General features: G+C 54.6%; 1 protein-coding gene across 1 annotated transcript; it reads right to left on the minus strand.

Annotated features, from left to right (window-relative positions):
• Positions 1-931: 931 nt before the first annotated feature.
• ARL6IP4 (ARF like GTPase 6 interacting protein 4) lies at positions 932-10,679 on the minus strand. Its single transcript, XM_078885792.1, has 5 exons — positions 10,625-10,679; positions 6,985-7,543; positions 4,869-4,977; positions 4,344-4,413; positions 932-2,319 (listed from the first exon to the last, which is right to left on the minus strand). The coding sequence occupies exons 2-5, from the start codon at positions 7,538-7,540 to the stop codon at positions 2,260-2,262; spliced, it is 795 nt and encodes a 264-aa protein (XP_078741918.1). The 5' UTR covers positions 7,541-7,543; positions 10,625-10,679; the 3' UTR covers positions 932-2,259.
• Positions 10,680-23,896: the final 13,217 nt, after the last annotated feature.

Raw genomic sequence — 23,896 nt, forward strand, 5'->3', positions numbered from 1 at the left:
TAATGAGATGTATGGGCCACTGAGCCCGAAGCAGCCCCCCTCCCACGCCTTTGAGCCCCGGGCGAGCCAGGCGAGACCGAGGCTCCCCGGGGCACCAGGCCGCAGTGCTGGGACTCCACCACGACCATTGTCACCCCGAACCCCTCACACATTCACCCACTTACTCACTCACCCACTCACCAACTCACTCACCAACTTACTCACTCACCCATTCACTCACACACCCATTCACCCACACACTCACTTACTTACTCACACACCCATTCACTCACACACTCACACACCCATTCACTCACACACCCATTCACTCACACACACACTCACTTATTCACTCACTCACTCACTTACACACCCATTCACTCACACAATCACTCATCCACCCACCCATTCACTCACCAACTCATCCACTCACTCATCTACCAACCCACACACTCACCCACCCACTAACTCACCCACACACTCACCAACTCAACCACCCACCCATTCACTCACCAACCCACACACACTCACCCACGATATCAACCACCCACTCACCAACTCATTGACCCACCCACTCACCAACCCACCCAATCACTCACCAACTCATCCACGAACCCACTCACTCATCTGCCAACCCACACTCACACACACCCACCCACCCACTTACTCATCTACCCATTGACCCACCCACTTGCCCACCCACACAATCACTCATCCACTCAACAACCCACCAACTCACTCATCTGCCCATTGACCCACCAACTCACCCAACCACTCACCCTCTCACCAACTCACCCACCCACTCACCACTCATCCACCCACTCACCCACCCACCAACTCACCCACCCACCCACTCACCACCCACCCACCCACTCACCACCCACCCACCCACTCACCACCCACCCACCCACTCACCACCCACCACAGCATGGAAGTCGGTGAACCACGACCATTTACCAACGTCCCGAGTTTTAATTACAAACACAAACCGACCTGCTACCCACACACAGACAAAGCTCCCCCAGGTAGCCTCTAGCAGGGCTGCAGGGGCAAGTGCTGTTAGCGAGCGAGTACCAGCAGCGCCTATGAAGGCTACCGGCACTGTGGCTACACACACAGAGAGGGTGGGCAGACAGCACCACGCCCGGCCGCCTTTGTCTCTCCTCCAGTGGCGATGTTCACTACTACACCACCGCTACTACACCAGGTACTCATTTGAGGCTGAGTCGACCTAGGGAAGGCCCAGGACCGGTTCAGATAATCGTCGCTGGTGGTGTTGGTCGTGAGCGGGAATTGAGCTCGGGTCACCGGGTTCGTAGCGCAGCGTAGCGCTAACCACTACACCCACCGCTCCCCACAGACACACACGCACAGACACACACAGACACACATACATTCACGTACACAGACACTCACACAGACACATACATTCACTCACACAGACACGCACACAGACACACACAGACACGCACACAGACACACACACAGACACTCACACATACATACATTCACTCACACAGACATACATACATTCACTCACACAGACAGACAGACACAGACACACTCACACAGATACACTCACACACAGACAGACATACATTCACACAGACACACGTACATTCACACACAGACACACACACAGACATTCAGACACACACAGACACTCACCACCACCGCCGCCACAACTACCACCAGCACCACTACTGCCACCACCAAAATAAAACCCAGAGACTGGTACATCCGCGTCCGAGTCTCTGTCTCTCTCACACGTGTGGGTGGGTGGGTGAGTGGTTGGGTGAGTTGGTGAGTGGGTCGGTGGGTCGGTGGGTCAGTGGGTGAATGGGTGGGTGAGTGAGTGGGTCGGTGAGTGGGTCGGTGAGTGGGTCGGGTGAGTAGGTGGGTGAGTGAGTGGGTAGGTCGGTGAATAGGTGGGTGGGTGAGTGATTGTGTGAGTGGGTGGGTGGGTGAGTAGCTGAGTGGGTGAGTGAGTAGGTGGGTGAGTGAGTAGGTGAGTGGGTGAGTGAGTTGGTGAGTGAGTTGGTGAGTGAGTTTGTGAGTGGGTTTGTGAGTGGGTCGGTGGGTGAGTGAGTGAGTGGGTTGGTGAGTGGGTGAGTGGGTTGGTGAGTGAGTGGGTTGGTGAGTGGGTGAGTGAGTGAGTGGGCTGGTGGGTGAGTGAGTAAGTGGTGAGTGAGTGTGTGAGTGAGTGGGTTGGTGGGTGAGTGAGTGGGTGAGTGGGTTGGTGAGTGAGTTGGTGAGTGGGTGAGTCTCCGCGTGTCTTCATCACCGCCTGCTGAGCCCCAGTTTAGCCTGGAAAGCGTCTCCATCCCTCTTTGTGGCCATCTGTAACATCAGCAACACACAGGGAGAGAGACTCGGTGATTAACACTGAACCCTGTGGGGGTCTCGGTGATTAACACTGAACCCTATGGGAGTCTCAGTGATTAACACTGAACCCTGTGGGAGTCTCAGTGATTAACACTAAACCCTGTGGGAGTCTCTGTGATTAACACTGAACCCTGTGGGAGTCTCACTGATTAACACTGAACCCTGTGGGAGTCTCGGTGATTAATACTGAACCCTGTGGGAGTCTCTGTGATTAACACTGAACCCTGTGGGAGTCTCACTGATTAACACTGAACCCTGTGGGAGTCTCAGTGATTAACACTGAACCCTGTGGGAGTCTCACTGATTAACACTGAACCCTATGGGAGTCTCTGTGATTAACACTGAACCCTATGGGAGTCTCGGTGATTAACACTGAACCCTATGGGAGTCTCTGTGATTAACACTGAACCCTGTGGGAGTCTCGGTGATTAACACTGAACCCTATGGGAGTCTCTGTGATTAACACTGAACCCTGTGGGAGTCTCTGTGATTAACACTGAACCCTGTGGGAGTCTCACTGATTAACACTGAACCCTATGGGAGTCTCGGTGATTAACACTGAACCCTGTGGGAGTCTCACTGATTAACACTGAACCCTGTGGGAGTCTCAGTGATTAACACCGAACCCTGTGGGAGTCTCACTGATTAACACTGAACCCTGTGGGAGTCTCAGTGATTAACACCGAACCCTGTGGGAGTCTCACTGATTAACACTGAACCCTGTGGGAGTCTCTGTGATTAACACTGAACCCTGTGGGAGTCTCACTGATTAACACTGAACCCTATGGGAGTCTCACTGATTAACACTGAACCCTATGGGAGTCTCGGTGATTAACACTGAACCCTGTGGGAGTCTCACTGATTAACACTGAACCCTATGGGAGTCTCGGTGATTAACACTGAACCCTGTGGGAGTCTCACTGATTAACACTGAACCCTGTGGGAGTCTCAGTGATTAACACTGAACCCTGTGGGAGTCTCAGTGATTAACACTGAACCCTGTGGGAGTCTCAGTGATTAACACTGAACCCTGTGGGAGTCTCTGTGATTAACACTGAACCCTGTGGGAGTGTCAGTGATTAACACTGAACCCTGTGGGAGACTCAGTGATTAACACTGAACCCTGTGGGAGTCTCTGTGATTAACACTGAACCCTGTGGGAGTGTCAGTGTTTAACACTGAACCCTGTGGGAGTCTCAGTGATTAACACTGAACCCTGTGAGAGTCTCAGTGATTAACACTGAACCCTGTGGGAGTCTCAGTGTTTAACACTGAACCCTGTGGGAGTGTCAGTGATTAACACTGAACCCTGTGGGAGTCTCAGTGATTAACACTGAACCCTGTGGGAGTCTCAGTGATTAACACTGAACCCTGTGGGAGTCTCTGTGATTAACACTGAACCCTGTGGGAGTGTCAGTGATTAACACTGAACCCTGTGGGAGTCTCAGTGATTAACACTGAACCCTGTGGGAGTCTCTGTGTTTAACACTGAACCCTGTGGGAGTCTCAGTGATTAACACTGAACCCTGTGGGAGTCTCAGTGATTAACACTGAACCCTGTGGGAGTCTCAGTGATTAACACCGAACCCTGTGGGAGTCTCAGTGATTAACACTGAACCCTGTGGGAGTGTCAGTGATTAACACTGAACCCTGTGGGAGTCTCAGTGATTAACACTGAACCCTGTGGGAGTCTCAGTGATTAACACTGAACCCTGTGGGAGTCTCAGTGATGAACACTGAACCCTGTGGGAGTCTCAGTGATTAACACTGAACCCTGTGGGAGTCTCAGTGATTAACACTGAACCCTGTGGGAGTCTCAGTGATTAACACTGAACCCTGTGGGAGTCTCAGTGATTAACACTGAACCCTGTGGGAGTGTCAGTGATTAACACTGAACCCTGTGGGAGTCTCAGTGATTAACACTGAACCCTGTGGGAGTCTCAGTGATGAACACTGAACCCTGTGGAAGTGAGCCTCACCTTATTAATGTCGTGGTGTTTCTTCCTGGTCACAATCTCCTCCAGAATCTCACCGTCTCCTCTCACCACCCTGAGACGTTCAAACAGACGTTCAACAGACGTTCAAACAGACGTTCGCTACAAAGATACGAAGCTCCCCCAGGTAGCCTCTAGCAGGGCTGCAGGGGCAAGTGCTGTTAGCTGGCGAGTAGCAGCAGCAGTGTCTATGTACTACACACACCACGCACACAGACAAAGGTACCCCAGGTATCCTCTAGCAGGGCTGTAGGGGCAAGTGCTGTTAGCTAGCAAGTAGCAGCAGCAGTGTCTATGTACTACACACACCACGCACACAGACAAAGCTCCCCCAGGTAGCCTCCAGCAGGGCTGCAGGGGCAAGTGCTGTTAGCTAGCGAGCAGCAGCATCCCCGGTAACTACGGGGTTGCCGTCGTTACGGTGACCCACCCCCCATCGCGAGGGGGTTACCGTGGTTACCGTGCTCCCACCCCCACCCCCCCCCATCGCGAGGGGGTTGCCATGGTTACCGTGTGCGTCCGGTGATGGGGTCGGTCTCTCTGCGCACGTGGTTCTGCAGCTTCTGGAACTGGGCCTGTGTCAGAGGCCTCACGGAGACACGGGGCCCCGTGGGAGGGTCTACGCGAGGGGGGGAGACGTCACGGGGGAGACGCGGGGGGGGGGCGTGGGGGGAGACACGGGGAAACGCCTGCACGTGGACAGAGACACGGGGAGACACGGGGGACACGGGGAGATTTGGGGGAGACACGGGAGATGCGGGGGAGACACGGGGAGATTTGGGGAGACACGGGAGAGACACGGGAGATGCGGGGGAGACACGGGGAGATTTGGGGAGACACGGGAGACACGGGGGAGACGCGGGGGAGACACGGGGGAAACACGGGGAGACACGGGAGACACGGGGAGATTTGGGGAGACACAGGGATGACACGGTGGAGACACGGGAGACGCGGGAGAGATGGGGGAGGCACGGGGAGACACGGGGGAGACACGGGGGAGACGCGGGGGAGACACGGTGGAGACGCGGGGGAGACACGGGGAAACGCGGGGAGACACGGGGAGACACGGGGAGACACGGGGAGACGCGGGGAGACGCGGGGAGACACGGGGAGACACGGGGAGACACGGGGAGACGCGGGGAGACGCGGGGAGACGCGGGGAGACGCGGGGAGACGCGGGGAGACGCGGAAAGACGCGGGGGAGACACGGGGGAGACACGGGGGAGACACGGGGGAGACACGGGGGAGACACGGGGGAGACACGGGGGAGACACGGTGGAGACACGGTGGAGACACGGTGGAGACACGTGGAGACACGGGGAGACACGCGGAGACACGGTGGAGACACGGGGAGACACGGGGAGACACGGGGAGACGCGGGGGAGACACGGGGGAGACACGGGGGAGACACAGGGGAGACGCGGTGGAGACACGTGGAGACGCGGGGGAGACACGGGGAGACGCGGGGAGACACGGGGAGACGCGGGGGAGACACGGGGAGACGCGGGGAGACACGGGGAGACGCGGGGAGACGCGGGGAGACGCGGGGGAGACACGGGGAGACACGGGGAGACACGGTGGAGACACGGGGAGACACGGGGAGACACGGGGAGACGCGGGGAGACGCGGGGGAGACACGGGGAGACGCGGGGAAGATGTGGGGGGGGACACAGAGGCACACACAGCGACACCACACACACACAGAGACACAGGGAAGAACACCCCACAGAGAGACACAGAGACACACACACACAGAGACACACACACACACAGAGACAGAGACACACACACACAGAGACACACACAACACAGACACACAGGGAGGAACACCCCACAGAGAGACACAGAGACACACATGGAGACTTGGTGAGATACAGAAAGATAAGAAAAAACAAAGCTCCCCCGTGTAGCCTGTAACAGACTTACGGGGCAAGTGCTGTTAGTAGCGAGTAGCAGCAGCGCTGATGAAGGCTACCAGCACCACGCCCGGCCGCCTTTGTCTCCCCAGTGCTAGCGATGTTCACTACACACCGCTACACCAGCTACTCATTTGAGGCCGAGTGGACCTAGGGGAGGCCCAGGACCGGTTCAGACCATCGCCACTGTCGGCGTTGGCCGTGAGCGGGGATCGAACTCGGGTCGCCGGGTTCGCAGCGTCTCCAGCGTGGACCTTGGAGACGCTGGAGACGCTGACCGCTCCACCAGCGTCGTGGTGAGAAGCCTCCTGCCACTGCTGGTGCGCGGGGCGCGCGTACAGTTTGCGCAGTGTGTGCACTGTGTGCACAGTGTGTAGTGTGTACAGTGTGTACAGTGCGGTGTGTACAGTCCGTGGCGTGTAGTGTGGCGTGTACAGTGCGTGCGGTGTGCAGTGTGTACAGCGCACGGTGTGTACAGTGCATTGTGTGTGCAGTGTATTGTGTACAGTGTGCGGTGTGTGCAGTACATGGTGTGTACAGTGTATTGTGTACAGTGCGTGGTGTGTACAGTGCATGTGCGTGCAGTGTGCGCTGTGCATGTGGTGCGTACAGTGCGCACCGGGCACAGTACCCACGCCGGGAACAGTGTGTACAGTGCGTACAGTGCGTACAATGCGTACAGTGCGTGCAGTGCGCTCAAAACTCGGGACCTGGCAGTAACTGCTCGTTGAGGCTGGGTCCAGGCACCACGTCATCGTCGTCGCCACGACCACCATCACCACCAGCACCGCCACCACCACCGCCACCACCGCCACCACCACCACCAGCAACAACAACAGCAGCAGCAGCAGCGGCGAGGGGGACGACGTCACCGCCACCGCTCCCCCCCTTCCTCAAGCGCCTGCGCTCCCTCCGCCTCTCCCTCTTGGCCTCCTTCTTGAGTTTGCGCCTCTTCCTCCTCCTCCTCTTCTTCTTCCTCCTTCTCTCCTCCTCCTGCTCCTCCTGCTTCTCCTTTCTCCGCTTCTCCTCCAGCTTCCGTCTCCCCTCGCCGGAGGTCGCAGCAGCAGCAGCAGAAGCAGCAGCCGCCTTGGAGTTCTTTCGCCTCTTGCGAGACTTTCTTTCCGTCGACGACGACGATGATGACGATGATGACGACGATGACGATGACGACGACGACGATGACGACGACGACGATGACCGCTTGCGTTTGACGGAGGAGTGCGACCTCCGTCGGACCGTCAGCTCTGTTCGGCCTCTGTCCGGCATTTTCTTAGGGAGTGGGGAGAGAGAAACTCGGTGATTAACACTGAACCCTGTGGGAGTCTCAGTGATTAACACTGAACCCTGTGGGAGTCCCAGTGATTAACACTGAACCCTGTGGGAGTCTCAGTGATTAACACTGAACCCTGTGGGAGTCTCAATGATTAACTCTGAACCCTGTGGGAGTCCCAGTGATTAACACTGAACCCTGTGGGAGTCTCAGTGATTAACTCTGAACCCTGTGGGAGTCTCAGTGATTAACTCTGAACCCTGTGGGAGTCTCAGTGATTAACACTGCACCCTGTGGGAGACTCGGTGATTAACACTGAACCCTGTGGGAGACTCGGTGATTAACTCTGAACCCTGTGGGAGTCTTGGTGATTAACACTGAACCCTGTGGGAGTCTCAGTGATTAACACTGCACCCTGTGGGAGTCTTGGTGATTAACACTGAACCCTGTGGGAGTCTCAGTGATTAACACTGAACCCTGTGGGAGTCTCGGTGATTAACACTGAACCCTGTGGGAGTCTCAGTGATTAACACTGAACCCTGTGGGAGTCTTGGTGATTAACACTGAACCCTGTGGGAGTCTCAGTGATTAACACTGCACCCTGTGGGAGTCTCAGTGATTAACACTGAACCCTGTGGGAGTCTTGGTGATTAACACTGCACCCTGTGGGAGTCTCGGTGATTAACACTGAACCCTGTGGGAGTCTCAGTGATTAACACTGAACCCTGTGGGAGTCTCGGTGATTAACACTGAACCCTGTGGGAGTGTCAGTGATTAACACTGAACCCTATAGGAACCCTACAGGAACCCCACTGATTAACAATGAACCCTATAGGAACCCCACTGATTAACACTGAAACCTATAGGAACCCTATAGGAACCCCACTGATTAACACTGAACCCTATAGGAACCCCACTGATTAACACTGAACCCTATAGGAACCCCACTGATTAACACTGAACCCTATAGGAACCCTATAGGAACCCCACTGATTAACACTGAACCCTATAGGAACCCCACTGATTAACACGGAACCCCACTGATTAACACAGAACCCTATAGGAACCCTACTGATTAACACGGAACCCCACTGATTAACACAGAACCCTATAGGAACCCCACTGATTAGCACGGAACCCTATAGGAACCCTACAGGAACCCCACTGATTAACACGGAACCCCACTGATTAACACTGAACCCTATAGGAGCCCTACTGATTAACACGGAACCCCACTGATTAACACTGAACCCTATAGGAGCCCAACTGATTAACACGGAACCCCACTGATTAACACTGAACCCTATAGGAACCCCACTGATTAACACCGAACCCTATAGGAACCCCACTGATCAACACTGAACCCTATAGGAGCCCAACTGATTAACACGGAACCCCACTGATTAACACTGAACCCTATAGGAACCCCACTGATTAACACGGAACCCTATAGGAGCCCAACTGATAAACACGGAACCCTATAGGAACCCCACTGATTAACACGGAACCCTATAGGAACCCCACTGATTAACACTGAACCCTATAGGAACCCCACTGATTAACACGGAACCCTATAGGAGCCCAACTGATAAACACGGAACCCTATAGGAACCCCACTGATTAACACGGAACCCCACTGATTAACACTGAACCCTATAGGAACCCCACTGATTAACACTGAACCCTATAGGAGCCCAACTGATTAACACGGAACCCCACTGATTAACACTGAACCCTTTAGGAACCCCACTGAGTAACACGAACCCTATAGGAACCCCACTGATTAACACGGAACCCTATAGGAACCCCACTGATTAACACTGAACCCTATAGGAACCCCACTGATTAACACTGAACCCTATAGGAACCCCACTGATTAACACGGAACCCTATAGGAACCCCACTGATTAACACTGAACCCTATAGGAACCCCACTGATTAACACTGAACCCTATAGGAACCCCACTGATTAACACTGAACCCTATAGGAACCCCACTGATTAACACTGAACCCTATAGGAACCCCACTGATTAACACTGAACCCTAGAGGAACCCCACTGATTAACACTGAACCCTAGAGGAACCCCACTGATTAACACTGAACCCTATAGGAACCCCACTGATTAACACTGAACCCTATAGGAACCCCACTGATTAACACTGAACCCTATAGGAACCCCACTGATTAACACTGAACCCTATAGGAACCCCACTGATTAACACTGAACCCTATAGGAACCCCACTGATTAACACGGAACCCTATAGGAACCCCACTTATTAACACTGAACCCTATAGGAACCCCACTGATTAACACTGAACCCTATAGGAACCCCACTGATTAACACTGAACCCTATAGGAACCCCACTGATTAACACTGAACCCTATAGGAACCCCACTGATTAACACTGAACCCTATAGGAACCCCACTGATTAACACTGAACCCTATAGGAACCCCACTGATTAACACTGAACCCTATAGGAACCCCACTGATTAACACTAAACCCTATAGGAACCCCACTGATTAACACTAAACCCTATAGGAACCCCACTGATTAAGACTGAACCCTATAGGAGCCCAACTGATTAACACGGAACCCCACTGATTAACACTAAACCCTACAGGAACCCCACTGATTAACACTGAACCCTATAGGAACCCCACTGATTAACACGGAACCCTATAGGAGCCCAACTGATTAACACGGAACCCCACTGATTAACACTGAACCCTACAGGAACCCCACTGATTAACACTGAACCCTATAGGAACCCCACTGATTAACACGGAACCCTATAGGAACCCCACTGATTAACACGGAACCCTATAGGAACCCTACAGGAACCCAACTCGGGGAGCGAGTGAAGCCTTAACCGACTAGGCCCAACGCGCTCGCTCTGAGGGAAGTTTATTTTTTATTTTTTAAGATTTCCTTTCGAGACAAACTCCGCTAGCGTCGCCGCTTGGAGTCTTCAACGTCGACTAACAATAAATAAATTAGAGTTGTTGTTGTTTGCGTGTCGTTTGTTTGTTATTTTATACGACGGAAATGTGCTCTGACCGCGAAGAAACTTACCGAGAGAAGCTGCGCGATCTTCCGGAAGAATTGTTTGCGTTCGTAAACCTCCCCACACCGGGCTTCTATTCATCTTCCAGAAGAATCTTCCAGAAGAGTTGTTTGCGTTCGTAAACCTCCCCACACCGGGCTTCTATTCATCTTCCAGAAGAATCTTCCAGAAGAGTTGTTTGCGTTCGTAAACCTCCCCACACCGGGCTTCTATTCATCTTCCAGAAGAATCTTCCAGAAGAGTTGTTTGCGTTCGTAAACCTCCCCACACCGGGCTTCTATTCATCTTCCAGAAGATTCTTCCAGAAGAGTTGTTTGCGTTCGTAAACCTCCCCACACCGGGCTTCTATTCATCTTCCAGAAGAATCTTCCAGAAGAATTGTTTGCGTTCGTAAACCTCCCCCCACCTGGCGTTTATTCAACTTCCAGAAGAATCTTCCGGAAGAATTGTTTGTGTTCGTAAACCTCATCCCACCGGGCTTCTATCATCTTCCAGAAGAATCTTCCAGAAGAGTTGTTTGCGTTCGTAAACCTCCCCTCACCGGGCTTATATCATCTTCCAGAAGAATCTTCCAGAGGAGTTGTTTGCGTTCGTAAATCTCCCCCCAACGGGCTTCTATCATCTTCGAGAAGAATCTTCCAGAAGAGTTGTTTGCGTTCGTAAACCTCCCCTCACCGGGCTTATATCATCTTCCAGAAGAATCTTCCAGAGTTGTTTGCGTTCGTAAACCTCCCCACACGAGGCTTCTATTCATCTTCCAGAAGAATCTTCCAGAAGAGTTGTTTGCGTTCGTAAACCTCCCCCCAACGGGCTTCTTACATCTTCGAGAAGAATCTTCCAGGAGAGTTGTTTGCGTTCGTAAACCTCCCCCCACCGGGCTTATAGTATCTTCCAGAAGCATCTTCCAGAAGAGTTGTTTGCGTTCGTAAACCTCCCCCCAACGGGCTTCTTACATCTTCGAGAAGAATCTTCCAGAAGAGTTGTTTGCGTTCGTAAACCTCCCCCCAACGGGCTTCTTACATCTTCCAGAAGCATCTTCCAGAAGAGTTGTTTGCGTTCGTAAACCTCCCCTCACCGGGCTTCTATTCATCTTCCAGAATAATCTTCCAGAAGAGTTGTTTGCGTTCGTAAACCTCCCTCACCGGGCACCTATTCATCTTCCAGAAGCATCTTCCAGAAGAGTTGTTTGCGTTCGTAAACCTCCCACACCGGGCTTCTATCATCTTCCAGAAGAATCTTCCAGAAGAATTGTTTGTGTTCGTAAACCTCCCCACACCGGGCGTTTATTCATCTTCCAGAAGAATCTTCCAGAAGAGTTGTTTGCGTTCGTAAACCTCCCCCCAACGGGCTTCTTACATCTTCGAGAAGAATCTTCCAGAAGAGTTGTTTGCGTTCGTAAACCTCCCCCCACCGGGCTTATAGTATCTTCGAGAAGAATCTTCCAGAAGAGTTGTTTGCGTTCGTAAACCTCCCCTCACCGGGCTTCTATTCATCTTCCAGAATAATCTTCCAGAAGAGTTGTTTGCGTTCGTAAACCTCCCCCACCGGGCGTTTATTCAACTTCCAGAAGAATCTTCCGGAAGAATTGTTTGTGTTCGTAAACCTCATCCCACCGGGCTTCTATCATCTTCCAGAAGAATCTTCCAGAGGAGTTGTTTGCGTTCGTAAATCTCCCCCCAACGGGCTTCTATCATCTTCGAGAAGAATCTTCCAGAAGAGTTGTTTGCGTTCGTAAACCTCCCCTCACCGGGCTTATATCATCTTCCAGAAGAATCTTCCAGAGTTGTTTGCGTTCGTAAACCTCCCCACACGAGGCTTCTATTCATCTTCCAGAAGAATCTTCCAGAAGAGTTGTTTGCGTTCGTAAACCTCCCCCCAACGGGCTTCTTACATCTTCGAGAAGAATCTTCCAGAAGAGTTGTTTGCGTTCGTAAACCTCCCCCCACCGGGCTTATAGTATCTTCCAGAAGCATCTTCCAGAAGAGTTGTTTGCGTTCGTAAACCTCCTACACCGGGCTTCTATCATCTTCCAGAAGAATCTTCCAGAAGAATTGTTTGCGTTCGTAAACCTCCCCACACGAGGCTTCTATTCATCTTCCAGAAGAATCTTCCAGAAGAGTTGTTTGCGTTCGTAAACCTCCCCCCAACGGGCTTCTTACATCTTCCAGAAGCATCTTCCAGAAGAGTTGTTTGCGTTCGTAAACCTCCCCTCACCGGGCTTCTATTCATCTTCCAGAATAATCTTCCAGAAGAGTTGTTTGCGTTCGTAAACCTCCCTCACCGGGCACCTATTCATCTTCCAGAAGCATCTTCCAGAAGAGTTGTTTGCGTTCGTAAACCTCCCACACCGGGCTTCTATCATCTTCCAGAAGAATCTTCCAGAAGAATTGTTTGTGTTCGTAAACCTCCCCACACCGGGCGTTTATTCATCTTCCAGAAGAATCTTCCAGAAGAGTTGTTTGCGTTCGTAAACCTCCCCCCAACGGGCTTCTTACATCTTCGAGAAGAATCTTCCAGAATATTTGTTTGCGTTCGTAAACCTCCCGTCACCGGGCTTCTATTCATCTTCCAGAATAATCTTCCAGAAGAGTTGTTTGCGTTCGTAAACCTCCCCCACCGGGCGTTTATTCAACTTCCAGAAGAATCTTCCGGAAGAATTGTTTGGTTCGTAAACCTCCCCCCACGGGGCTTCTATCATGTTCCAGAATAATCTTCCAGAAGAGTTGTTTGCGTTCGTAAACCTCCCTCCATCGGGCGTTTATTCATCTTCCAGAAGAATCTTCCAGAAGAGTTGTTTGCGTTCGTAAACCTCCCCACACCGGGCTTCTATCCATCTTCCAGAAGAATCTTCCAGAAGAATTGTTTGCGTTCGTAAACCTCCCACACCGGGCTTCTATCATCTTCCAGAAGATAATTCCGGATGTAATTCTTACGGAAGATACAGGAGGTCGTGGGTTCGATCCCAGACCCTGATGAGATGTTGACTACCTCGCCTGGTCTACAGGAGATCGTGAGTTCGATCCCAGACCCTGATGAGATGTTGACTACCTCGCCTGGTCTACAGGAGGTCGTGGGTTCGATCCCAGACCCTGATGAGATGTTGACTACCTCGCCTGGTCTATAGGAGATCGTGAGTTCGATCCCAGACCCTGATGAGATGTTGACTACCTCGCCTGGTCTACAGGAGATCGTGAGTTCGATCCCAGACCCTGATGAGATGTTGACTACCTCGCCTGGTCTACAGGAGGTCGTGGGTTCGATCCCAGACCCTGATGAGATGTTGACTACCTCGCCTGGTCTATAGGAGATCGTGAGTTCGATCCCAGACCCTGATGAGATGTTGACTACCTCGCCTGGTCTATAGGAGGTCGTGGGTTCGATCCCAGACCCTGATGAGATGTTGACTACCTCGCCTGGTCTACAGGAGGTCGTGGGTTCGATCCCAGACCCTGATGAGATGTTGACTACCTCGCCTGGTCTACAGGAGGTCGTGGGTTCGATTCCAGACCCTGATGAGATGTTGACTACCTCGCCTGGTCTACAGGAGGTCGTGGTGCTGGTAGCCACCCACCCCCTCGTGTGCTACAGTGCCGGTAGCCTTCATCGGTGCTGTTCGCTAACAGCACTTGCCCCTACAATCTGTTAAGGCTATACAGGGGATCTTTCTGTGAGTGGGTGAGTGGGTGACCTTCTCATGCACAGCAGTCAACCCATGGCATCTGCAGGGTCTATCCCGTGACCACCTCCTCATGCACCTAGCCTGGCACAGCAGTCAACCCATGGCACCTGCAGGGTCTGTCCCGTGACCTCCTCCTCATGCACCTAGCCTGGCACAGGCGCCGTGGTGACGTGTCTAGCGTCACGTTCTCACCACCCCGTGCCCTCTCCCCCGTGACTGGTCACCCGTTGATCAAAGCGCTTTACAGATCATCGGATTCACCTGCACGCATGCCGGCTCAACATTCCCATTGTGATTTTTGCGTGACGTCACGCTAACATCCGGGGACTCCCTCGCCCCCCCCATTTATCGACGACCCCCCCTTCTCCAGTACGTCATGACGTCACCGCGCACACTCCTCTCCCGCATGTCATGACGTCACTACACAGACCCCTCACCCGTACGTCATGACGTCACCACACAGACACTCCCACCCCCACCTCCGTGCGTCGTTACGTCACGCGATCATCCCCCAATCCCACCAGCAAACATCCCCCCCGTCCAAGACGATACGTGCGTCATGACGTCACCACGCAGACACGCCCTCCCACCCCCACCTCCGTGCGTCGTTACGTCACGCGATCATCCCGCAATCCCACCAGCAAACCACTCCCCCCGTCCAAGACGACCCGTGCGTCATGACGTCACCACGCAGACACGCCCTCCCACCCCCACCTCCGTGCGTCGTTACGTCACGCGATCATCCCGCAATCCCACCAGCAAACCACTCCCCCCGTCCAAGACGACCCGTGCGTCATGACGTCACCACGCAGACACGCCCTCCCACCCCCACCTCCGTGCGTCGTTACGTCACGCGAGCATCCGGGTATTTCCACCCCCCCCCCGCCCACTACCGAGGTAAAAGATGGAGGAGCTGGCGGGCTACGGCGATTCTGATACGGAGAGAGAGGCGGCTGGAGAACCGCGCTCTGCCGCGCGGGGCCTTCGCTCCCAGGTGAGAGGAGGAAGGGGAAGGAAGGAGGAGACGAGGTATAGCTCTCGGATTTCCGCTGAGGTGTTTGTTTTTGTTCAATATTTTTTTTAAGTTTCTCGCCTCAGTTTTGTTGAAAGGCAACAACAAAAAATGGCGGCGGGCGCGGAGTTATTTATTTATTTTACAGCCCCCCCCCCTCTCTGTTCAAGACCCTCGCCCCGCCCCCCAGCCTATTTCAGCGCGCTGATTGGCTGAACCACCCGCCGCTTGCCGTCGTCAGCCAATGGGGTGACTCGTTACCCCCCCCGCCGCCCTCCCCGGGTTTGATGAGGCCTACCACAGGCTCAGTGATTAACACTGAACCCTATGGGAGTGTCAGTGATTAACACTGAACCCTGTGGGAGTCTCGGTGATTAACACTGAACCCTGTGGGAGTCTCGGTGATTAACACTGAACCCTGTGGGAGTCTCAGCGATTAACACTGAACCCTGTGGGAGACTCTGTGATTAACACTAAACCCTGTGGGAGTCTCAGTGATTAACATTGAACCCTATGGGAGTGTCAGTGATTAACATTGAACCCTATGGGAGTCTCAGTGATTAACACTGAACCCTATGGGAGTCTCAGTGATTAACACTGAACCCTGTGGGAGTGTCAGTGATTAACATTGAACCCTATGGGAGTGTCAGTGATTAACACTGAACCCTATGGGAGACTCGGTGATTAACACTGAACCCTATGGGAGTCTCGGTGATTAACACTGAACCCTATGGGAGACTCGGTGATTAACACTGAACCCTGTGGGAGTCTCAGTGATTAACACTGAACCCTGTGGGAGTGTCAATGATTAACACTGAACCCTTTGGGAGACTCGGTGATTAACACTGAACCCTGTGGGAGTTTCAGTGATTAACACTGAACCCTGTGGGAGACTCGGTGATTAACACAGAACCCTGTGGGAGTCTCACTGTGAAATGTATAGCAGCAGACACATACTATAAACACACACACAGATCTTCTTGGTTCTTTCGGTAAAGTCACGTAGAATGGAAATAATAAAATAAAACATAATAAAATATTTCTCACGACGTTTCGGCCACAACGCAAGCAGCCATCCTCAGGTGAAGACCAGGTCTGTCGGGGAGACAGCGTCTGACAGACCTGGTCTTCACCTGAGGACGGCTGCTTGCGTTGGGGCCGAAACGTCGTGATAATAATTTTACTGTTTCCATTCTACGTGACATCAGAGTTGCTTCTTTTTGTTTGCTTTTTTGACTACTTGTGTTGTGGTTATTGCAAACATGATGCCTTGAATAAAGGTGTCAGTTTTGTACCAGTTTAAAAGGGTAAAAACCTACTACTATGCTTTACTGAAAGAACCAAGAAGATTAATCCCTGCAGTCACGAAAGCTTTAAATCGAAAATCACACACACACACATGTGTAGAGATACATATGTAGTGGGTTCACTCGTGACACGGACGACGTATTTGAGGCACAACGTTTATTTCAACACTTGGGCAAGGATACAACACTTGAAGGGATAACGGCCCCTTCACCCGTTCTCAACAGGGAACACCCCTGGCACTATCCCTGCTCCCAGCTCCTCCACTAAGAGTGCTAGGGGAGGCTGTCTGATCCGGCTCTGGTTAAGCACGGATCACGGCACCCAGCCGACCAGACCAGCTCTGACAAGAGCATCGGCTCTGAGGCTGTTAGGGCCGTGCCTCTGGCTTGCCCTGCCCGGCTCTGAGAAGGACAGCGAGCCAGGGGAGTTCCAGGGCCTATTCTGCCGGTCTTCTGTCTTCACTGGTTCCGCTTGAGCCCTCTGGCTCCCCTGCCTTTCATACCAATTTCCCCCGAGGGGTGGGCCTGTGGGGGATCCCAGCGACCACCCACAGCCCCCCAGCGTGTGTCTCCGTGTGTCTCCGTGTGTCTCCGTGTCTCTCCGTCTCTCTGTGTCTCTCTGTGTCATTCTGTGTGTCTCCGTGTCTCTCCGTGTGTCTCCGTGTGTCTCTCCGTCTCTCTGTGTCTCTCTGTGTCTCTCTGTGTCATTCTGTGTCTCTCTGTGTCTCTGTGTCTCTCTGTGTCTCTCTGTGTCATTCTGTGTCTCTCTGTGTCTCTGTGTCTCTCTGTGTCTCTCTGTGTCATTCTGTATCTCCCTGTGTGTCTCTCTGTGTCTCTCTGTGTCTCTGTGTGTCTCTGTGTGTCTCTCTGTGTCTCTCTGTGTCATTCTGTGTGTCTCTGTGTGTCTCTGTGTGTCTCTCTGTGTCTCCCTGTGTCTCCGTGTGTATCCATCTCTCTGTGTCTCCCTGTGTCTCCCTGTGTCTCTCTGTGTCTATGTGTGTCTCTGTGTGTCTCTCCGTGTCTAATTCTCTCCGTGTGTCTCCGTGTGTCTCCGTGTCTCTCCGTGTCTAATTCTCTCCGTGTGTCTCGTCTGCAGCAGGCCGCCCCCTCCGCTACTCAAGGCCGGGATAGGCACCACAGCGGTGAGTCACCAACATCCATCAATCCTTCATTGAATCAATCGATTAGTCTTGAATCAATAAATCGATTATTCTTGAATCAATCAATAATTTAATCATTCAATCTCTTGAGTCGCCCCGTACCACTCTGTTGGTTGTCATGGTGACAATCACGGTGGTTGTCACGGTGACAGTGTTTGTCACGGTGTTTGTCACCGTGGTCACCGTGGTGACGGTGGTCATGGTGACGGATATCACGGTGACGGATATCACGGTGACTGTGGTTGTCACGGTGACTGTGGTTGTCACGGTGACTGTGGTTGTCACGGTGACGGTGGTTGTCACGGTGGTTGTCATGGCGATTGTTTCTCTGCCTCCGTAGGTGGAGCACGCCCAGCGAGGAGTCGCAGTGGAGAGGTACGACACTCCACCCCCTCCACCTTGTCATCCACCTCCACCACCTCCTCCACCTCGACATCAACCACCACCTCCACCCCCTCCTCCACCTCATCCACCTCGTCATGAACCACCTCCACCCCCTCCACCTCCTCCACCTCGACATCCACCTCTTCCACCTCCACCTCATCATCAACCACCTTCATCTTGTCATCCACCTCCACCACCTCCTCCACCTCCTCCTCCATCTCGTCATCCACCTCATCCACCTCTCTCCTCCACCTCCTCCACCTCCTCCTCCTCCTGGTTACCAGGGTGGGTAGCTGCACGGTTACCATGGTGATCAGCTACACGGTTACCAGGGTGGTCAGCTACACGGTTACCATGGTGATCAGCTACACCGTTACCATGGTGGGTGGCTACACGGTTACCATGGTGATCAGCTACACGGTTACCAGGGTGGGTGGCTACACAGTTACCATGGTGATCAGCTACACGGTTACCAGGGTGGGTAGCTACACGGTTACCATGGTGATTAGCTACACGGTTACCATGGTGATCAGCTACACGGATACCAGGGTGGGTGGCTACATGGTTACTATGGTGATCAGCTACACGGTTACCAGGGTGGGTGGCTACACAGTTACCATGGTGATCAGCTACACGGTTACCAGGGTGGGTGGCTACACGGTTACCATGGTGATCAGCTACACGGTTACCATGGTGATCAGCTACACGGTTACCAGGGTGGTTGGCTACACGGTTACCATGGTGATTAGCTACACGGTTACCATTGTCATTAGCTACACGGTTACCAGGGTGATTAGCTACATGGTTACCAGGGTGGGTGGCTGCACGGTTACCATGGTGATCAGCTACACGGTTACCAGGGCGGTCTAACATCTGGTGTAATAATTTGTCAGTGCAACAACAACAGCAACAGCAGCAGAAGCAGCAACAACGTTGGTGGTGGTGGCGGTGGTGGCGGTGGTGAACGGAGGGAGGCTTCCGTGTCTTCCACGCGCGGTGACAGCTGCTCACCACACGAGGTGAGACACGGGGGGGGGGAGGGGGAGACACGGGGGGGGGAGACGGGGGGGGGGGGGAGACGGGGGGGGGGGAGACACGGGGGGGGGGGGGAGACACGGGGGGAGACACGGGGGGGAAGACACGGGGGGGGGGAGGGAGACACGGGGGGGGGGAGACACGGGGGGGGGGGGAGACACGGGGGGGGGAGACACTGGGGGGAGACACGGGGGGGGGAGACACGGGGCGGGAGACACGGGGCGGGAGACACGGGGGGGGGGAGACACTGGGGGGAGACACGGGGGGGGGGGGGGAGACACGGGAGGGGAGACACGGGGGGGGGAGACACTGGGGGGAGACACGGGGGGGGGAGACACGGGGCGGGAGACACGGGGCGGGAGACACGGGGGGGGGGGGAGACACTGGGGGGAGACACGGGGGGGGGGAGACACGGGGGGGGGGAGACACGGGGGGGAGACACGGGGGGGAGACACGGGGGGGAGACACGGGGGGGAGACACGGGGGGGAGACACGGGGGGGGGGAGACACTGGGGGGAGACACGGGGGGGGGAGACACGGGGCGGGAGACACGGGGCGGGAGACACGGGGGGGGGGGGAGACACTGGGGGGAGACGGGGGGGGGGGGGGGAGACACGGGAGGGGAGACACGGGGGGAGACACGGGGGGGGGGGGGAGACACGGGAGAGGAGACACGGGGGGGGGGGGGGTGGAGACACGGGAGGGGGGGAGACACGGGAGAGGAGACACGGGGGGGGGGGGGAGACACGGGGACTGTTTTTACTGGTTGGGTTGTGGACATGACACAAGTTTAGGTTTAGATGTCAACAGCCAATTAACGTGGTAATTTTTCCCGTGCCAGTGTTGGAATAAATGTGTCCTGACTTTTGGGCCACCCCCGTGTAGAACAGCCGACGTTTCGGGCACCATCCCTTCTTCATGGCGCACCCATACACTCACCCAGTCACCCATTCAGTCACTCACCCAGCCACTCGGTCACTCACCCAGCCACCCACTCACCAACTCACACACTCAGTCACTCACACACTCAGCCACTCACACACACAGCCACTCACACACTCAGCCACTCGCACACTCTGTCACTCACACACTCTGTCACTCACTCAGTCACTCACTCAGGCACCCACTCAGCCACCCACTGTAGCTGCTGTAGCTGCTGCTGTAGCTGCTGTAGCTGCTGCTGCTGTAGCTGCTGCTGTAGTAGCTGCTGCTGCTGTTGCTGCTGTAGCTGCTGCTGCTGTAGTAGCTGCTGCTGCTGTTGCTGCTGTAGCTGCTGCTGGAGCTGCTGCTGCTGCAGCTGCTGTAGCTGCTGCTGGAGCTGCTGCTGCAGCTGCTGCTGGAGCTGCTGCTGCAGCTGCTGTAGCTGCTGCTGGAGCTGCTGCTGTTGCTGCTGTAGCTGCTGCTGTAGCTGCTGCTGCTGTAGCTGCTGCTGTAGTTGCTGTTGCTGCTGTAGCTGCTGCTGCTGGAGCTGCTGCTGTAGCTGCTGCTGCTGTAGCTGCTGCTGCAGCTGCTGCTGTAGCTGTAGCAGCTGCTGCTGTAGCAGCTGCTGCTGTAGCAGCTGCTGCTGCTGCTGCTGTAGCTGCTGTAGCTGCTGCTGCTGTAGCTGCTGCTGCTGCTGTAGCTGCTGCTGTTGCTGCTGTTGCTGCTGTAGCTGCTGTAGCTGCTGCTGCTGTAGCTGCTGCTGTAGATGTAGCTGCTGCTGTTGCTGCTGTTGCTGCTGTAGCTGCTGTAGCTGCTGCTGCTGTAGCTGCTGCTGTAGATGTAGCTGCTGCTGTAGCTGCAGCTGCTGCTGCTGTCGGTGGTGGTGCGTGTGGGGCTGGCGTGCGTGCGGTGAGGGGTGGTGGTGGTGGGTGGGTGGGGGAGCGGCGCTGGCCACCACTAACGCTGTCGCCGCCGCTGCCTTGCCGCCACCGTTGTTGTGCCGGCCACACCGCCCCCCTCCCCCCCTCCCCTCCCCCCCTCCCCTCTCCGCGTCCCGGTGAGAAAGACGGCACGCTTGTCCCGGCACAGGACGTCCGGCTGCAGCCGCCTCGGGGAGATCTGGTGGCGGCGGCGGCGGCCTCTACCGGCGGGAGATCCGGTGGTGGTGGTGCCAATGGCGGCAAAGCCACGGGCGGTGGTGGTGGTGGCGGTGGTGGTGGTGGTGGTGGCGGTCACAACCACCAGCGGCATCAACGCGGGGACGGAGAGCGGAGGAGGAGCCACAGGAAGGAGGAGGAGGAGGAGGATGGGGGGGGAGAGGCGTCCGTGAGGGTGGCGTCACGTGGGAAACACTCCCACTCACGGGCACGCTCCACGTCACGCTCCAGGGATAGGTGGGTGGGGGGGTGAGTGGGGGGGGTGGGTCAGAGTGGGTGGGTGGGTCAGAGTGGGTGAGTGTGAGTGGGTGGGTCAGAGTGGGTGGGTGGGTGTGTGGGTGGGTGGGTTAGAGTGAATGTGGGTGGGTGGGTCAGAGTGTGTGTGTGTGTGGGTGAGTGTGTGGGTGGGTCAGAGTGTGTGTGGGTGTGTGGGTGGGTAAAAGTGTGTGTGGGTCAGAGTGGGTGAGTGTGAGTGGGTGGGTCAGAGTGGGTGAGTGTGGGTGGGTGGAAGTGTGTGTGGGTGGGTGGGTCAGAGTGGGTGAGTGTGAGTGGGTGGGTCAGAGTGTGTGTGGGTGGGTCAGTGGGAGTGAGTGGGTCAGAGTGAGTGTGGGTGGGTCAGTGAGTCAGTGAGTGGGTCAGTGTGAGTGTGTGTAGGTGGGTGGATGAGTGGATTGGTGAGTGAGTAATGGTGAGTGATGGTGAGTAACGGTGAGTGGTTGTGTGCGCGTCAGGAAAAAGACCCACAAGAGGAAACGTTCACGTAGCAAATCTCACAGATCCAGGTACTCACCTGCTCACCTACACACTCACCTACACACTCACCTGCACACTCACCTACACACTCACCTACACACTCACCTACTCACCCACCTACTCACCTACACACTCACCTACTCACCCACCTACTCACCTACTCACCTACACACTCACCTACTCACCTACACACTCACCTACTCACCCACCTACTCGCCTACACACTCACCTACTCACCTACACACACACTCACCTGCACACTCACCTGCACACTCACCTGCACACTCACCTGCACACTCACCTGCACACTCACCTGCACACTCACCTGCACACTCACCTGCTCATCTACACACTCACCTACTCACCTACACACTCACCTACTCACCTACACACTCACCTACACACTCACTCACCTACACACTCACTCACCTACACACTCACTCACCTACACACTCACCTGCACACTCACCTGCACACTGACCTACACACTCACCTACACACTCGCCTACACACTCGCCTACACACTCGCCTACACACTCGCCTACACACTCGCCTACACACTCGCCTACACACTCGCCTACACACTCGCCTACACACTCGCCTACACACTCGCCTACACACTCGCCTACACACTCGCCTACACACTCGCCTACACACTCGCCTACACACTCGCCTACACACTCGCCTACACACTCGCCTACACACTCGCCTACACACTCGCCTACACACTCGCCTTTAACTCACCTACACACTCACCTTTAACTCACCTACACACCACACACACTCACCTACACACTCACCTACACACTCACCCACACACTCCACACTCACCTACACACACCTACACACCACACACACTCACCTACACACTCACCTACACACTCACCTACACACTCACCCACACACTCCACACTCACCTACACACACCTACACACTCACGTACACACTCACCTACACACTCACCTACACACTCACCTACACACTCACCTACACACTCACTCACGACGATGTCGATGTTGATGATGATGTTGCCGCTGGTGATGTTGGTGATGTTGGTGATGATGTTGACGATGATGACGATGTCGATGTTGATGATGATGTTGCCGCTGGTGATGTTGGTGATGTTGGTGATGATGTTGACGACGATGATGGTGGTGATGTTGCCGATGTTGGTGATGTTGGTGATGATGTTGACGATGATGACGATGTCGATGTTGATGATGATGTTGACGATGATGATGTTGCCGCTGGTGATGTTGGTGATGTTGACGATGATGACGATGTCGATGTTGATGATGATGTTGACGATGATGATGATGTTGCCGCTGGTGATGTTGGTGATGTTGACGATGATGACGATGTCGATGTTGATGATGATGTTGCCGCTGGTGATGTTGGTGATGTTGGTGATGGTGGAGACGCTGACCCTGACCTCCGGTTGGGTGGGCAGGTCGAGGTCACGGGAACGTCACCACTCACGCAGCAGAGACCACCGCTCACCCAGCCGCAGGTGAGTGAGTGGGTGAGTGGGTGTGTGGGTGGGTGGGTGTGTGGGTGGGTGGGTGTGTGGGTGGGTGTGTGAGTGGGTGGTTGGGTAAGTGTGTAAGTGAGTGAGTGAGTGGGCAAGTGAGTGAGTGAGTGGGCAAGTGAGTGGGTGTGTGGGTAAGTGAGTAAGTGAGTGAGTGGGTGTGTGGGTAAGTGAGTAAGTGGGTGAGTGGGTGAGTGAGTGAGTAAGTGAGTGTGTGAGTAAGTGTGTGTAAGTGTGTGGGTGAGTGAGTGGGTGAGTGTGTGTGTGGCTGGGCAGGTCGAGGTCACGGGAACGTCACCACTCACGCAGCAGAGACCACCGCTCACCCAGCCGCAGGTGAGTGG

This window comes from Lampetra fluviatilis, unplaced genomic scaffold (genome assembly GCF_964198595.1).
Source record: "Lampetra fluviatilis unplaced genomic scaffold, kcLamFluv1.1 SCAFFOLD_323, whole genome shotgun sequence".
NCBI classification, from domain to species: domain Eukaryota; kingdom Metazoa; phylum Chordata; class Hyperoartia; order Petromyzontiformes; family Petromyzontidae; genus Lampetra; species Lampetra fluviatilis.

Excerpts from the sequence above, each read along its gene's own strand:
- ARL6IP4 (XM_078885792.1), bottom strand. The coding sequence starts at position 7,540 with ATGCCGGACAGAGGCCGAACAGAGCTGACGGTCCGACGGAGGTCGCAC. Across the intron at positions 4,978-6,984 it reads CAACGAGCAGTTACTGCCAG|ACCCTCCCACGGGGCCCCGT; the intron begins GTCCCGAGTTTT and ends CCCCTCGCGTAG. Across the intron at positions 4,414-4,868 it reads CCCATCACCGGACGCACACG|GGTGGTGAGAGGAGACGGTG; the intron begins GTAACCATGGCA and ends TGAACGTCTCAG.